The sequence below is a fragment of the Psittacula echo genome, assembly GCF_963264785.1.
Source record: "Psittacula echo genome assembly, chromosome: 4".
NCBI lineage: Eukaryota > Metazoa > Chordata > Aves > Psittaciformes > Psittacidae > Psittacula > Psittacula echo.
In genome coordinates this window covers 40,879,939-40,896,901 of record NC_137738.1, presented here as the reverse complement: position 1 = coordinate 40,896,901, position 16,963 = coordinate 40,879,939, and the positions used below count along the sequence as shown (strand labels likewise).

The 16,963-nt window shown below is 39.2% G+C and overlaps 1 protein-coding gene across 5 annotated transcripts in view; it reads left to right on the top strand.

Annotated features, from left to right (window-relative positions):
- SYNE1 (spectrin repeat containing nuclear envelope protein 1) overlaps positions 1-16,963 on the top strand; it is a gene marked incomplete at its 5' end in the record, with an annotated part of 295,244 nt that overhangs the window by 200,019 nt on the left and 78,262 nt on the right. For 4 of the 5 annotated variants that reach the window (XM_080616381.1, XM_080616380.1, XM_080616377.1 and 1 more), the window contains 9 exons: positions 2,213-2,386; positions 4,238-4,429; positions 8,782-8,916; positions 10,043-10,149; positions 10,931-11,081; positions 11,925-12,056; positions 12,217-12,372; positions 14,931-15,140; positions 16,483-16,584. In XM_080616381.1, coding sequence (XP_080472507.1) covers positions 2,213-2,386; positions 4,238-4,429; positions 8,782-8,916; positions 10,043-10,149; positions 10,931-11,081; positions 11,925-12,056; positions 12,217-12,372; positions 14,931-15,140; positions 16,483-16,584 — 1,359 coding nt within the window. Of the gene's footprint in view, positions 1-2,212; positions 2,387-4,237; positions 4,430-5,038; positions 5,087-8,781; positions 8,917-10,042; positions 10,150-10,930; positions 11,082-11,924; positions 12,057-12,216; positions 12,373-14,930; positions 15,141-16,482; positions 16,585-16,963 lie in introns of all 5 variants that reach the window. The other variant, XM_080616378.1, reaches the window with a different exon arrangement.

Below are 16,963 nucleotides of genomic sequence, written 5' to 3'. Positions count from 1 at the left end.
TGATTTCACAGATGAAATCTGTCAGGTGCAGGAATGTAAATTTAGCAATGCAGATAGAACAGGTAACGAAAACATGTTGCTGTTGAGGGTGTGGATTGCTAATATTGTTCTTTCTATGATCCTAATATAAATATCTAGAGCTTGAGAACTGTTCAGCTATGAGTTATATGAGGCTCTTAACAACTATCGTTATTCTTTAAATTATTCTAACATGTAATTAGTAATTTCCCATTTAAATTAAGCATTCAGAAAAGCTGTGCAAACACATCCCTGTGTGAGGGATTTGCCTTGCATATACACATCTGAATTTCCTCATAGAAGTGTGGTATGTTGACCCTGGCCAGAAGCCAAGCACTTACTCTCCTCTCTTGTAGAATGGGGAAAAAATAGAAGGCAGACAAAAAGATTCATGGATCGAGATAATGACAGCTTAGTGGGGTAAGGAAAAGCTGTGCGTGCAAGCAAAGGAAAATGAAGAACTTATTCACTACTTCCCCATCAGCAGGCAGATGTTTAGCCACTTTCCTGGAAAGTAGGGTCTCACCATATTGTTGTTTGGGAAGACTAATACCATAACCACAAATGGCCCCTCTCCCCCAACCCTTTCACCTGGACTTTTATTGCTGAGCATGAGCTCATATGGAATATCCCTTTGGTCAGTTCAGTTTAGCTGTGCTGGCTATGTCCTCTCTCAACCTTTTGCCCTTCCCCAGCCTACTGGCCTTTGTGAGGGGCAGTTGGAAAGAAATCCTTAGTTCTGTGCAAGCATTGTTCAACAATAGCCAAAACATTTCTGTTATCAGACAGGTTTAGCCACAGTTGCAAAAGCACAGCACTCCACAGGCTGCAGTGAATTTAACTTCATCCTAGCCAGATCTGGTGCAATCTTCTTCTCTTGTTCCATACTACTTGCAGCATGCTTAGGTTCCACATTATCTGATACATCCAGGTATCCTCTGACCATCCCATTCTATCCGTTTCTTACTCCTGAAATCCTCTCTACTCTCTCCAAAGCTCCATATTTCACTTGTTCTTGGGAGCCCAGAACTGGACACAATACAACACTTAGTGCAGCGCAGGGCACCATTAGCCTTCTTTACCACAAGGGTCCATTGGTGGCTCATGCTCAAGTTGGTGTCCACCCAGGACCCCAGGATCCTTTTCTGCCAAGCTGCTTTCTACCTACATGACCTTCAGCACATACTGCTGCCTGGGGTTGTTGCTTCCCAGGTGCAGGACTTTGCACTTTCTTTTGTTCAACTTCATGAGGTTCCTGTCAGCTCCTTTCTTCAGCCTGTTGGGATCCATCTGGTTTATCAGACACTTCTCCCAATTTGTGTCATCAGTAAACTTGCTAGGGTTGTTAATGGTCTTTCACTAGACTTTGTGCCCCTGATCTCCACCCACTGGGCCCACCTGTTCAGCCTGTTCTCAGATTCATATGGAACTATTAAAGGGTGAGCAAGTCTTGCTGATCACTCCCTATCTGTCCAATTGATAGACCAGCTGATAGATGGAGCCAGGGCCTTTGTATTGCTGTAAAGCTGTTGCAGCTGCCACTGGTCCTTAATGTCCTTCCACACCCCATGGCACAGGGATCCTTCAGGAGGCTAGACAAGGTAGACAGCTCTTCATACTTCTCTTTATGCTCAGTAGCTACACCAGAGACACACCAGTACTCTGTTGGTACTTGAAGTACCCATCTTGTGCCTCTCTTCAGAGACAATAAGGTATCCTGCAACTCCCACAAAAGGCAAAGCTGCTCTCCTTTCCCTGCAGCTCATTCCCAGTGCTATGCCCCCATGCATCTTTTTCTGTAAGCAAACAGTTTGCTAGTTGAGCAAACTGAATCAATGTAGGGGGGAATCCAAAGGACAGCAGCAAGAGGAGGCAGAGAGACTTCACCTTTAGAAGACTATAATAGCAGAGATTTACTGAAAGAAGTAGAAATACAGTAGCTGAACCGAAAGAGAATTTCAGTCACCAGAAACTCATGCTCATCAATTGAAAGCGATAATATTTTGTCAAGGTTTCCAACTTACCAAAGAAAGGGCTTATTATCGCTTAAAAATAATACATTGAAGTTACAAAGGAAGAGAGGATGGGGGTTTTGGGGGTTTTTTTTGGGGTTTTTTTGGTTTTTTTGGGGTTTTTTTGAGTGACTATTGTAGTGTATTTCTTTTATAAAATGACATGCTTTTTGTACCTCTAGGAAAAACTGAATGAGCAGCTGGAAGAACAGCGGCAAGAGCAGGCTCTTCAAAGGTACCGTTGTGAAGCTGATGAGCTTGACCACTGGCTACTAAATACCCGTGCAACACTTGACAGTGCTCTGGTTGCTCCTGAGGAACCTATGGACATGGAAGCACAGCTGGTAGACTGTCAGGTAAAGTTATCAGTCCTGGAATGTTTAGACAAACAGGATTGACATAGCTTTATCTGAGTGAAAAGTCAAATATGGAACATTAATGTTAAGACAATTAATTATCGAGTGGGATGAGCCGGCATATTAATGGAAAGAATTTTCTGAGCTCCTTAGCACCTCCTGTATGCTTAATTATCTTCATCAATTATTTGTAAAATATAGCCTGTTCTTAATTCCTTATTCAAGATTGCATAGTGCTTTAGAAAGCACATGCAAACATAGCAGTAGAAAACCAAGATATCTGGACTGCAAGAACATTTGTGTTCACTGCAGTTATGGTTTTTGCTCCACTACAGCTAGAGCTGTTGAACAGCTCCCTTGCTAGGCATGCAAACACCTGCATTGTACTTTCCTACTCCTCCTTTTCCAGCTGAAGAATACACTCACACTAGCAGCGGTACCTGTGACAGTGTTGTGTTTTCTTCAGGGCTAATCCCTAGCTGTAGTCAAAAGTAAGCTGTAATCCTCAGTAGTTAATGTTATCAGCCCGAAATACAAAACAACAGAGGAAAAACATTTTGCTGCATTAGTCATTGCATATACTTTTACTAACAAGACTTGGATCAGTTGTAACATACAGTTTCTCAAATTAGTGGGAGTTTTCCATTTTTAAATGAGAGTTTAGAACTATATGACCATTATAATTAAAATTGCAACATAGACAAGAGACAGATGGACAAAAGATCCCCTTTCATATAAAAGGATATTGGCCTCTTATCATCTGAGGATCTTGACTGTTTCAGGGTAAATGGGAGTTAAGTTCCCGTAAGTACAATGAATTCAACATCAGGTTAAATTTCCACTGACACAGCTTCATTATTGGAATTTTCAGCCAGCTCAAGTCTTGTGTGTTCTTTCATCACTCATCCTTAGGAGCTGGTTTTGTATATAAATAAGCCCTGTGAACTTAAAACAGCTTTTGGGTTTTTTAATATAATTTATAGAAAACACAAAAAGGACGGTTAACTTTGTGGAAAAGTTAATACTGCTGTTCTTTTGCTTGTTCTTAACATCTTAATACAGTAAGCTTTATATAAAGTTCTGTATTGTTTCCACTTCTTAGAGACTTTGCCCATCTTATCCTTTATGCATTCTTTCAGGTGAAATATTTGTAAGTTTATACTAGATGGTTGCTAGGAAGCAAAAACGTTTGATGTCAGGTTAGGTTTTTTCTCAAGAATTGTGTGAGCTTTGAGTTTGGAAGATCAAAATATGCACTATGTCTGTAATACACAAGTAGTTAATAGAATGTCAAGGAAGTAGCTTTTGAGAATAAACATGCCAGAGCTTTGTCACTTTAAGTCTCTCTTTAGACTAAAGACGATTATACAGAAATCCTTAAGTCCATCATGCACCAATCAGAAAGAGCAAATAGTGAGAAGAGAAGCTTATCAACCTAGCCAGAGCAACGCAAAGGAGGAGGTAGGAAGCATTGCACTGAATGTACATGAAAGAAGAGGAAAGTAACTCTAGCTGCATGCTCTGTTTTTTCTTATGATGGATATCAGTCTAGCATCTTAGGCACCCTTTCCTTTAACGTGCAAATAAAGAGCATCTCCTCTACAACAAATCCTTTGTTTCAAATAACTTTTTAATTTCCTGTTTTGAAAAAGGTTGCAAACAGAAATGGCAAAGGCAAACATTTGCAAGCATATTCCTAAGGACTCTGAAAGGGACTGGAAAGCAAAGCAATGATAATCTGACTCGCCCTTAGCTTGGTAACGAGTGAGGTAGGCCACAGGTCGTCTTGCTGGAAAGCGTGACAGGTGCTGGGAAATGTATGATTTTGGTTCTTTGTTTTTGCTGCTGCAGAACATGCTGGTTGAAATAGAGCAGAAGGTGGTAGCCTTGTCAGAGTTGTCTGTGCACAACGAGAACTTGCTTATGGAGGGGAAGGCTCATACCAAGGACGAGGCAGAGCAGCTGGCTGTGAAACTCAGGACACTGAAGGGCAGCCTTCTGGAGCTGCAGAGAGTGCTCCACGACAAACAAATCAACATTCGGGTAAGTGTCTTTTTTCAGCTGATTTCATGGTGGGCAGGAGGTTGGGGGATTTCATAGCAGTTTTATGCAACTGAGGAAAAGATTAGAAATATTTTACTGATTTAGACTGAGCTATTCATCTTTAGTTAGTAAATGGAATTACACCCCAAAATAACTAACTGCCCAGCAAGTTTTAGTTAATCATTTCTAAGTTGCCAGCACTGCTTCATGGTGAAACTATCCTAACCTCACTGTCTTCACTGATAGGACAGAAGTGAAGAAACTAAATGATTATCTTGATCTGAATATACTCTATTCCTGTTCCCAGTTCCCTTTAGATTGCATTTGCTCTGAGGCAGGATCTCCTCCCCAACAAAAGAACAATCCTAAATACATGCTTTCCTCCATGCGGCATGCACAACACAATGAACAGACAACATCAAGATAAAGAAACATTTTGAATGTATTATATGTATATGTATATATATATGGCTAATACTTAGTGGCATCATTATACCAAACAAAGTATTACAAAAAGGAAGATGCATTTAACCTCAGTCTTGTCCTAGGTTTCTATTTCTAGCAGCATTAGTCTGCTTTATTTAACAGTTGGTTTTGGTCATTCTTTAGGTTAAACTAGCATGTGGAGAACTGAATGCGTACAAGAAACCCTACCATGTAATGTGACTGAGTGGTTTTGAATTTGCTTGCCCTGGTGTGACTCCCTTCCCCCTTTTTTTTTACTTCTTTTCTAGGCTTTGCTGTGCAAATTAAACATGATAAGCTTCAAAGATTTCTAGCTTGTAATGCAGATTAAAGTCTACTGAAAGGTTAGCTTGAAAAGTCACTTGACATGCTAAGAACTATTTTTAGTCCGAAGCAACTGGATAACTATAAAACTTAACATAGCTTCACCAAAAAAACCTCAACAAACACACACACACACAAAATAAAATAAAGGGGAAGAGAAATAAAGAGGTATTTATTCCTATTGCCTCTAAGAAGAAGTAACTTTAATGTTGTTCTTGCATATTAAACCTCATGATTAGGCAAATGAAAAGTGTTATGAACAGCTTGTAGGCATATTACAGTATATTCTGATGTCTTGTGAATGAAAAGACATCACAACCTTTTTTGATTCATTTTAAAATGTGCTGCATTTTAGAATACAGTGGTGTGGTTTAGTTTACTTAAACTTTTAAGATTTTTGAATGCTCTTCTAATATTGAAAATAAAAAAATAATTTCTGAGTGTAGAATATGAATCATTTAAGATGCTAGATGCATGCAAGATTTAAGTTTCTGTATGAATTGCAAGCCTTTTTTTTTTTACTTCACTTACAGATCTTGGAAGAAAATAGATATAGGCAATATAACATTTTCAAATTGTCATTGATCAATTTTTCTTCAAATGAGATATTGTATGATGTTTTGTTTACAACAGTAAGGCATAAAGTATTTCTTATGAACTGAGGCTCAGAGCACTGGATGCCCAAAAAAGCACTAACTCTTATCTGCTGCCATTATGAACTCTGAGAAACAGTATATGTTGACAGTGCTGTTGCTCACTCAGAAACTCAGACTTATACATGTCTCTAGATTTACTGATAACCTTGTAATTGTCCAGAGGCATAGAGCAACCTGCACCCATAAAAGGAAGGATCTTCCCAAGTTACACTGCGAGACAAAGAACATTGTAAAGACTGCGTTATATTTTCCTTAAATCACTATTTCAGCATATCTGTTACTCCTGTGGCATAAAGCTTTTTAGAAGCCACTGTGAGATGCTGTGACTTCCTTGGAGCAGTTTCAGTTTTTCTTCCAATTTTAATTAATGAATGTCTCTAACAACATGGAAAAAATGATTTGGAGACCAAGTTCTTTATTCATAAAATGAAGCAGTGAAAATAATCAAAAACGGCTGGATCAGGAGAGTTCCAGACCCATTGTTTCCAAATATAGCATTTTTCACTTTGAAAGATATACAAAACATTGCATTATTACTGTTATCTACTAAATTCTGTGACTTAGGGGCAATAAAAATAAATAGACTCCTTAAAAATACCCAAAGAAGTAGAATGGATTCTGCAGAAAAAAAACAAAACAAAAACAAAACTGAAAAACTGCGTTTTATTACAGAGTGTCTGTGGGAGGGATGATTTAAGTTCCAAAAGGCAAATATGTTTAAGATAAGTTTATACAATTCTAAACTCCTTTGAAAGATCAATTCTGTCACTTTTTCTTCAGGGATTTTCCTATTATTTCTGTTCTGGAGTGCATAGTCCCCAGGAATGACAGCTTCAAGCATTTATTTCCCTGGCTTTCTAAAGGACATGTCACACAGTTTCTTCAGACAGAATTCAAATGAAAATACAAGTGTATTTTTTTCAAATTTATATTCTGTGACGTGAGAATGATAAAATCTGGTTCACAAATAACTTTGATCTAAAAAGCATGTATGATAGCATATTTGGAAAACCTCATTGCATCCACAGTGCCACAATCCCTTTTACACTCTGCTATTGCAGAAACTGAGGGACTACTCTTTCTTTGCCTTAGTATAACTCCAAGACCATAGCTTCTCAACCCTCTTCCCAGAGAAGAGGAAACTCAAAATATGACTGAAATCGACCAGGCTGCCCAAATGCAATGAAGAACTAGATACTGGTCTCTAAACGAATTTACAAGGTGAACAGGTATTGTCCCTAGAAGCAGATTTTTTTTATTTTTTTTTTTTTTAATTTACTGAAGGTTTAGGGGATTTTCCTCATTTTTAGTAGGAAAAAATAAATCCAGATCCTCTTTATCCCTCCCATAATATTTTCTTTGCCTCATCTGATATCCTATAATCATATCGGTTACACACCAACCACATCAGCTTTTCTAGAAACTTGTTCTCACCAAGTGTCACAGTTTACCTGCAAACTCAATCTGTAGCGAAACAAAGGTATTTCATAGAGTAAGGGCTAATGGTTCTTCCCAGCTCTAGATACCCATGTGCTTGTTTTGTTCATCTTCAGTTTATATCCTGTAACACTAATCAGTCCTTTCCAGTATACTCCTCATTCCCCAAAATTAAAATATTGCACATAACTTCTACTGTTTAGCAAAACTTTGCTGTTTCAGTGCTTGATGCCAGGGATGCTGGTGGCAGAGATCCATCCCAGCTGTTATTATAAGGAGTACCAGGTGAGGCAAAATAGGTTTCCTCAGCCACTTTTGGCCTTGATGGTCCTTGCTTGATTTGAGACAAAGGCTGTCTGGAAGGCAGAATGTGTTTTCTGTGTTGGAGAGCCTCGTGTAATGTCTGAACCATATGTGCTCTTACTCTATTTAGAATAAGAGCTGAATAACAGAGAAAACATGAATCCTACATAAATGAGATATATAGACCAAAAGGGGAGAGGAATTAAGTCCCAGCTTTAGCTCTTGAAGGTTTTTGTTTGTTGTTTTTTTTTTTTTTTAAATACTGATGAAAAAAGGCACAAACTCTACAGTCATTGTGTGCCTGCAGGCACAGAGAGGCATGTAGATCTAAGTAGCCAGACCTACAAGTCTGGCTTTAACATTAGAACTAGTATGTTAAAATCCCTACACTGCAATACATTGTCTGTTAAATAATTTTAATTTACAACCAACATGCATTTCAGAAGTCAAGAAGCTGATAAAGCATTCTTTGGGACTATTAAGGCATTTGTGCTTTTTTGTTTTGCTTGAACAGAAAGCCTGTTTAATCACTCATGTTGGAAAAATATAATGATAGAAGCATAAAGTGAAGGGACTCTTGCTTTTGTTGTTCTATTATAACATTCTGTGGTTTCATCTGTCTTATTGTCTTTACTTTTCATGTCATATAATCTTCTGTTACATGGCTGTGTTTCTGCCAACCATGGATGGAGTTACGTACATATTGATAAATACATTTTGGTCAGATTGTCAACCAGCATTTCTTTCTTTTCAGTTAGACAAAAAAAAAAAGAAAGAAAAAAAAAAAAAAAAAGGCTTTAATTAAACTAAAAACCTGGCAGAAACAACCCATTGATTCCCTGAATCACCAGTTAAAGCTGCATCCTCCGTTACAGATCACTGCTGGTTTTTAGAAGTAGACTTTTCAGAAACACATCAGTCTCTGATCTTTGGTTCATCTGGGTGCAGTGATGCATGTTTATTTTTACATTTTTAGGGATGCTTGCTTGTTACAATAACCAGTAGAAGTCAGAAATAGAGTCATTACTTGCTTCAGAATTTATGAGAGCCAGTAGCTTGAGAGGTGGAAGGTGGAACTACATGTGGGTTTGGGTTGATAAGCTGGACTTGCCAGCTGTCTAGCAGTATAAAAAAGATTTTGTAAAAGTCTTTGTGTTTCTTTTAAAGCAGGGATCATTACAAGACAAGGAGGAGAGTGATCTAGACTTCGGTTCCTCACAGAGCCCCAATGTCCAAGAATGGCTGGCACAAGCAAGAACTACTCGCTCACAGCAACAGCAGAGCACCCTGCAGCAACAGAAAGTTGGTGGTTTGCATTTCTTTTACTGCCATCTCAGATGTGCTTAACACTATAGCTGAGCCATTGTTGTTAATATTTCCACTGAAATCTTCTGTTTCTTACTCAGTGCTTTTGTAATGATACATCTGAGCTCACTATTTAAAATCTGTTAGAGCCAGGCAGACAAGATTTCCTTGGTGACCATGGTCAGATCACTTAATAACTCTGTGCTTCCATTGTCCATCAGTAGAATTAAACTGAATCAGCCCTTAAAGTTACTCTAAAGAGATGACAGTAATTCTTTAAAGTAGTGATCAACACTGTCTCTATAGAAGCTAAGATACATTGCAAGGTGTATTGTGATACACAGACACCCTTGCTAGGTTAGGTTCTCGAAACTGCATTGCATTGGTGTCGTGGTTTAAGCCCAGGCCGTAAATCAGAACCACAAAGTTCACTTCCCCCCCACCTTTCTTCCCTCCACTTCTGGAGGGACGGGGAGGAGAATCAAAAGAATGCAACTCCCACAGGTTGAGATAAGAACAGTTTAATAACTAAGGTATAACACAAATCACTACTGCTACCACTAACAGTAATAATGATAAAGGAAATAACAAGGAAGAGAATACAACCGCTCACCAACTGGTACCTCGCCCCCACCCCGCAGTGTTCCAGCCCTTCTGGGAACTCTCAGTTCTACATCCTGGGCATGACGTGCTGTGGTATGGAATACCTCTTTGGCTAGTTTGGGTCAGGTGTCCTGTCCCTGCTTCCTCCCGGCTTCTCCTCCTCCCTGGCAGAGCATGAGACTCACAAAGTCCTTGGTCAGAGTAAACATCGGTGTTATCAGCTCTGTTCCCAGGCCGAAAGTCAAAAACACAGTGCTGCAACAGCTACTAAGAAGCAGGAAAAATGACTGCTACTGCTGAACCCAGGACAATCGGTCAATTAGTTCAACAATACAGCTTATGTACCCATTTTTTTCTGTGTCCCTGTGTAGAGTTTTTGCACTGCTTTTTGTGCTTAAACAAGCCATATCAGAAATAGCTCAGCTATCTTTGCATGACAGTTATAAAATGCAGACATATCCTACCAAAGCAAAAACAATCTGTCTAAGATTCATTTTGGGTTTGTAACTTGCTATGCTAGGAACTCGAGCAAGAGCTGGAAGAGCAGAAGAGTCTGCTTCGGTCAGTAGCATGCCGTGGAGAAGAAATCTTAACACAGCATGGTGCTCCAGAAGGTGTATGTATAAGGTGTGCTTTCATATGTTCTTCTGCGAAGTAAATTCTTATGGCTGTGCTTTGTCATTCTTAAGTTTACATCCCCTTCTGCATATAATCCTGTAATTTTTGTTTTATCATTTTTATACAGCACCTACTATACTGGAGTCATGGTTTACAATTCGGGGGTCTGATAATATAGTTATACAAGCTGTTTCCTGCTAATAGATCACTTCCAGCATTTAGAAATTCTTTTTTTCTTGCTATCAAGCATCATACTAAAATTACAAACTAATAGGGGTCAGTAGACAAGCAGTAGGTCAGTTACTATAACTTTATGGTCCAGCACTGGTGTGTGAATCATAACTAATGTCTAAAACGTTGTAGTCTGCCAAAGTCTAGACCATAAAGGCAGTTCATGAGGCAGCAGAACCAAGACTTAACGCATAGGGAATGTAAGCCGTACTCAGTGTGTTTTCCTCAGCATTTGTGTTATATCAGTGTTGTGGTTTATTATAATGCGAGAAAGTTCTTATCTCCTCTCTTTGAGACTTCCTTCTGTTACATGATCTTACACTATGTAAACAGCACAAAAATCGAACAGTTAAAGATGAACTTCACTCACTGTTTACCAAAACTAAACTCATATTTCTGGCATTTTGAGAGAGGAGATGCTGGAGTCAAAAAAAAATCAAAACTTGAAAAAGTATCATAGAATTTAAATGTAGAATTTCCTAATTGAAAGATGAAGTAAACACCTTATATAGTTAGAGCTTTTGTATTTGTTAAACCTTTACGCATCTTCCCTTTCAAGTGAGAAGCCTGATACACTTTCTGAGGAGCTGGTCTTGGAAGGTGAGAAGCCATCATCTGAAGAACAGATGAAAGTGAAATGGGAAAGCCTGAACCAGGAATTCCGTACAAAGCAGAGACTGCTTCAGAAAGTTCTGGGACAAGAACAGCTGGTAGCTATTTTTAATGTCTCTTTGCATTTTCTCTATGAAAGCAGTTGTCACAGTATGAGGTACAGTATGTTCATAGAAGATATATTAAGGTGATGTAGTTAATGCAAAGAATATAGAACAATTTATTTTTGTGACATCTTTAAAAAATACTGAATATTGGCACTAGCACTGTTCTCTTTCCAAATGATTTGAGTTGCACTACCACTCAGGTGAGTACACTAGAAAGAAAGAAAGGGCTCAGACAAAATTTTGACCGACTTATCTAACACAGGATAATTCTGTAACAAATTGGAATTGACAGTACTCTGGCAACAACTTAGAGGAAAAACTGATATTTGCAGTTAGAATGTATTGGTTACACTCAATTCTTGACCTTAGTGGATATGTTACAAAGAAACAAGCGATTTCAGCCGCAGAATTTTTACTGAAAAACCCAGGGATTAATCAACTAAACCGGGGACAATACAAAATCTATATTAACATACATCCTGAATTTTATTGCTAATACACTTAGGGTCTATTCTTTATATAAAATTACATTGAAACCTGCTCCCAAAGTTCTAAATATCTTGTCTTCATTAAAAAAATAATTAATTTTTTTTAAAAAAGTAAACCAAAAGCAAAACCCAAGTAATTACTAGTTCTAGCCACAATTATTTATCCTACACTTCTAGTGAACCTGCTGTTGATCAGTCTTTTATTCAAGATATTCATGACACAGAACAGTCATGGAAGAACCATGAGCATTATTTCGTGATATCCTCAGTTAGCAGTAGAATCTGTATTGCTGAATTTCGTGCCCTGTGTATGGTGGAAGCATCCTAACTAGTACATCTCTCTCAGCCGTTTTATAACAGACCAAACAGACTGATATCTGGAATGCCTTTGTATAAGAAAGGACAGGATGAAGCTAAATCCTCCGTGTCACCTGTATTGGTTGGATTGAATCAGGTCTTTGAAGATGTGTCATCTGAGGTAACCTTTCAATTGTCTTTACACCTATCCTCCAGCAGAGCCACATTTACAATGAAAACTCCTCTAGCTCCCACCTGGAAATCCTGCCCTTTCAGATGTAAGATGTTAGAAGGAGTATTTTGTACTTCTGCTCTGGACTTCTCTGTTTCCTTTTGCCCAGGTTGGACGGGCAGAAGAAAGCCTACATCTTGAACAGAAGTTGTATGATGGTGTCACAGCTGCGTCCTTGTGGCTAAATGGTGTGGAAGAACAGGTCTTTGTTGCTACAGCTCTGTTGCCAGAGGAAGAAACAGAAACATACCTCTTCAAGCAAGAGGTAAGGGATCCATGATTTGGACTTTCTTTAAATTGCCCGTGTGGATGCTTTTTATATAGTGTGTAGAGAGAAAATACTAGAATCCTGGATAAGTGACTGTTGCTGTCATAATCTCTGTGTAACTTCATTATCCTGCTAGTGGTAGAACTTTATTGACTGTGTAGAGACTGTTGCAGAAAGCAGCACCTGACCCAAACTTCACCTGGTTGGAAGAGAATTAAATATAGAGTCTTTCTTAGGTTTAACTTATTTGCTAAGTGTTAACAAACACCATTTTCTTAATTACTGCACCACCCAAGTCTTGGAAGGCGGACGCAGGGACTGTAAGAATGAAGACCCTAGGCCCACTGTAGGAGAGGATCTGGTTCAAAACCATCTTAAAAACCTAAACGTACACAAGTCCATGGGACCTCACGAAATCCATTCATGGGTCCTGAGGGAGCTGGCAAATGAAGTTGCTAAGCCACTGGCCATCATATTTGAAAAATCATGGCAGTCAGGTGAAGTTCCTGATGACTGGAAAAAGGGAAATATAACCCCCATTTTTAAGAAGGGAAAAATGGATGACCCGGGGAATTACAAGCCAGTCAGTCTCACCTCTGTGCCTGGCAAAATCTTGGAGCAGATTCTCCTGGAAGGCATGCTAAGGCACATGAAAAACAACAAGGTGCTTGGTGACAGCCAGCATGGCTTCACTAAGGGGAAATCCTGCCTGACCAATTTGGTGGCCTTCTATGATGGGGCTACAAAACTGATAGACAGGGGTAGAGCAGTTGACGTCACCTACCTGGACTTGTACAAAGCGTTTGACACTGTCCCACATGACATCCTTGTCCCTAAATTGGGGAGACATCAATTTGATGGGTGGACCACTCGGTGGATAAAGAACTGGCTGGATGGCTGCACGCAAAGAGTTGTGGTCAATGGCTCAATGTCTGGCTGGAGACCGGTAACAAGTGGTGTCCCTCAGGGATCGGTGTTGGGACCGGTCTTGTTCAACATCTTTGTCAGTGGCATGGACAGTGGGATTGAGTGCACCCTCAGCAAGTTTGCCGATGACACCAAGCTGTGTGGTTTGGCTGATACACTGGAGGGAAGGGATGCCATCCAGAGGGACCTCGACACGCTTGTGAGGTGGGCTGATGCCAACCTGATGAAGTTTAACCATGCCAAGTGCAAGGTCCTACACCTGGATCGGGGCAATCCCAGGCACAGCTACAGGTTGGGCAGAGAAGAGATTCAGAGCAGCCCTGCGGAGAAGGACTTGGGGGGGTGTTGGTTGATGAGAAAATGAACATGAGCTGGCAGTGTGCGCTCGCAGCCCAGAAAGCCAACCGTATCCTGGGCTACATCAAAAGGATCGTAACCAGCAGGTTGAAGGAGGTGATCCTGCCCCTCTACTTCGCTCTTGTGAGACCTCACTTGGAGTACTGTGTGCAGTTCTGGTGTCCTCAACATAAAAAGGACACGGAACTGTTGGAACAAGTCCAGAGGAGGGCCAGGAGGATGATCAGGGGACTGGAGCACCTTCCGTATGAAGATAAGCTGAGAAAGTTGGGTCTGTTCAGCCTGGAGAAGAGAAGGCTGCGTGGAGACCTCATAGCAGCCTTCCAGTATCTGAAGGGGGCCTATAAGGATGCTGGGGATGGACTATTCATCAGGGACTGTAGTGACAGGACAAGGGGTAACAGGTTCAAACTTAAACAGGGGAAGTTTACATTGGATCTAAGGAAGAAATTCTTTACTGAGAGGGTGGTGAGGCACTGGAATGGGTTGCCCAAGGAAGTTGTGAAGGCTCCCTCCCTGGCGGTGTTCAAGGCCAGGTTGGATGAGGCCTTGGGTGACATGGTTTAGTGTGATGTGTCCCTGCCATGGCAGGGGGGTTGGAACTAGATGATCTCAAGGTCCTTTCCAACCCTAACTATTCTATGATTCTATGATTCTATACTGTTGAAATTGAAATGAAGTGAAAAAGAGGGAAGAATGCTCTGAGGTACAGAAATAGCTACAAATTCATCAACATGAAAGAGGGGCGGGAGGGGAAGAGGAAAAGGACAGGAGAAGCAGGGAAGGAGCGGCGATAGGACAAAGGGTGATGGTTTTAAAGTGAAAAAGGATACATTCATATAAGATACAAGGGAGAAACTGTTTACCGTGACAGTGGTGAAACCTTGAAGCATGTTGTCCAAAGAAGGGATAGATGTTCCCTCCCTGGAAACATTCAAGATGAGGTTGGACCAGGGTCTGAGCAACTTGCTCATGCTGAAGATGTCTGCTCATGGCAGAAGGGGTGAACTTTAAAGGTCTTTTCTAGCCCAAACCATTCTATGATTCTACATCATTTTGTTTCAACACTTATTTTCCTCAGAGCAGTCTGGGGGCTTTTTACTATCAGAGAGAGTGTAGCTGCATAACTTTGCTTAGTGTGTCTATGTTAACAATATAAAAAAGTTACTGTATCAGTGCAAAATTGACAATGGTTATGGCAGTATGTTTGTCTGCTTTCCAGAATGCCTGATTGTCACTTTCTTCACTTTTTTTGTTTTCTAAAAAATCAGTCTCTTGTCAAAGAAATCAAAGAAATAACAGAAGAAATGGATAAGAACAAGAATTTATTTGCTCAGTTATTTCCTGAGAATCGTGATAATAGGGGTATTATACAAGACACTTTGGATTGTCTACTTGGAAGACTGACGTTATTGGAGTCAGTAGTAAACCAGAGATGCCATCAGATGAAAGAACAGCTCCAGCAGATAGTGACTTTCAAGGTATGATGCCTATTTCAAGGAATTGAGGGGTACACGTCAAATGGGAATATAAAGGATGTGATTCTCAAAGCAAGAAGTTTTGGTGCCAAATCAAAGAACAAGGTTGACACAGGTTTTTACTGAAAAGTCAAACTAATTCTTAAGCTTTGCAAAATTTGGTACCCCAATCTGATCCAAAAATTAAACTCTTTGATAGAAGCCTTCTGCAACTCATGCGATTACTTTAAAGTGATTGTTCATCCCATGCTTTCTCACCCTGCTGGCATTACATAAAAGGAAGTATTTGACTGCTGTTCTCAAAGGAGAAGTAGCAACTTGACTGTTCCACTCTATACATTTTATAATGTCATAAATGATAGAGTACACTGGTTTTATTAGCTGAGATAGGGTAGAAAACATAGTATTGATTCCCACCTTTCTGATCACGTTTAAGCCATCCTGTTACTCTGTCGGAGCTTGTATCTCAAGCCGTCTGTATTGAGCACAGCAGAAAAAAAAAGAAGTGGAGAAGTATGCACTTTTAGAAATCTTTTAAAACAGCGTTTAGAAATGCTTTCAAATCTTACTTGGTCTTTACCTTCTTCCATATTATTATTATATACAGCCTCCGCTGTGGCTTAGTTTTAATGAAAATAAACATATATTTCAATGAAAGGCCTTACTTTGGTGAAGAAAGACAAGTTGATTAGAGTCGTGTGCATTATTGTTGTATTTTAGATATTTAGTATTTTAAAAAATTACTGCATGAAAAAAAAATATATATCATTAATTCACCCCTTATATAATTTTCCTGATAGTTTTCTGTTGTGATGAATGCATAAATAAAAAGATTAATAGATTATAACTTGACAAAATTGTTGAATAATATTTGTGTGTCTAGTCTGGTAAGGTACTTTAAAAGTTATAATGTGGAGTTAGCCTTACAGTGTGTTGAAGCCCTATTTATTTCTTTTTATATTTGCTCAAGTTTGTAATGAAAAAACTTGCCTTAAAAAGTAAAGCCTAACTTGTTTACAAATGTATGTGGTTGAATAAACTACACAAGAAAAACAGATTCTTTGTTAAATGAAGCTGATGATCATTGCTAATTAATTATTTAATTGTAAGGCAAAAGCAGAACTGTGCTTTATTTTGAATAGGAGTTTCTTTGGCTTTTAGCATTTATATCTAGCTATGGCTTTTCAGCAACGTTAAACATTTTGCACTGGCTAATTGTGATGCTTCCAATTTTGAATTAGTGCTGCTGTTGTAAAATTTTAACACTTTAAACTTTTTGGAGCATAACATATTTTTCAGTTTCATTGTGCTGTGATTGGCTGTAATTTGTTGTTGTCTCCTGCAGAATGATCTGAAACTCCTGTTTACATCCGTGGCTGAAAACAAATATTTAGTTTTGCAGAAACTAGCAGAGGCAGCTGAGAGACCAGAAACAGAACAAATGCAGGTATTACCAAATATCTGTTACTTTGGGAGGGGAGAAGAGGTAAAATTTCTATTCGAAGTCTAAACAGATTCTACAGAACAGTTTCTTTTGGGGGCGAGAACAGATATGTTCACATAAAATATGTGAAAATGAGTGCTTCCAAGAGTGTACTATGTGTTTATAAATTTAAAAAAATCCAACCAAAAACCAACACAGTGTCTTTCTTGTCTCCCTGCCTGACTTAGTTATGCATACACTGGGCAGTACAATGGGCCAAAAAAAGTCTAGTTTGACTAAATTGTTCAGCTATTACACTTTATTAAAAACCAAAGGCACCTTTTTTCTGCACTGCTTTATACTAGTATCTTGACTAGTATTCATTTTAATTTAAAGCAATGAT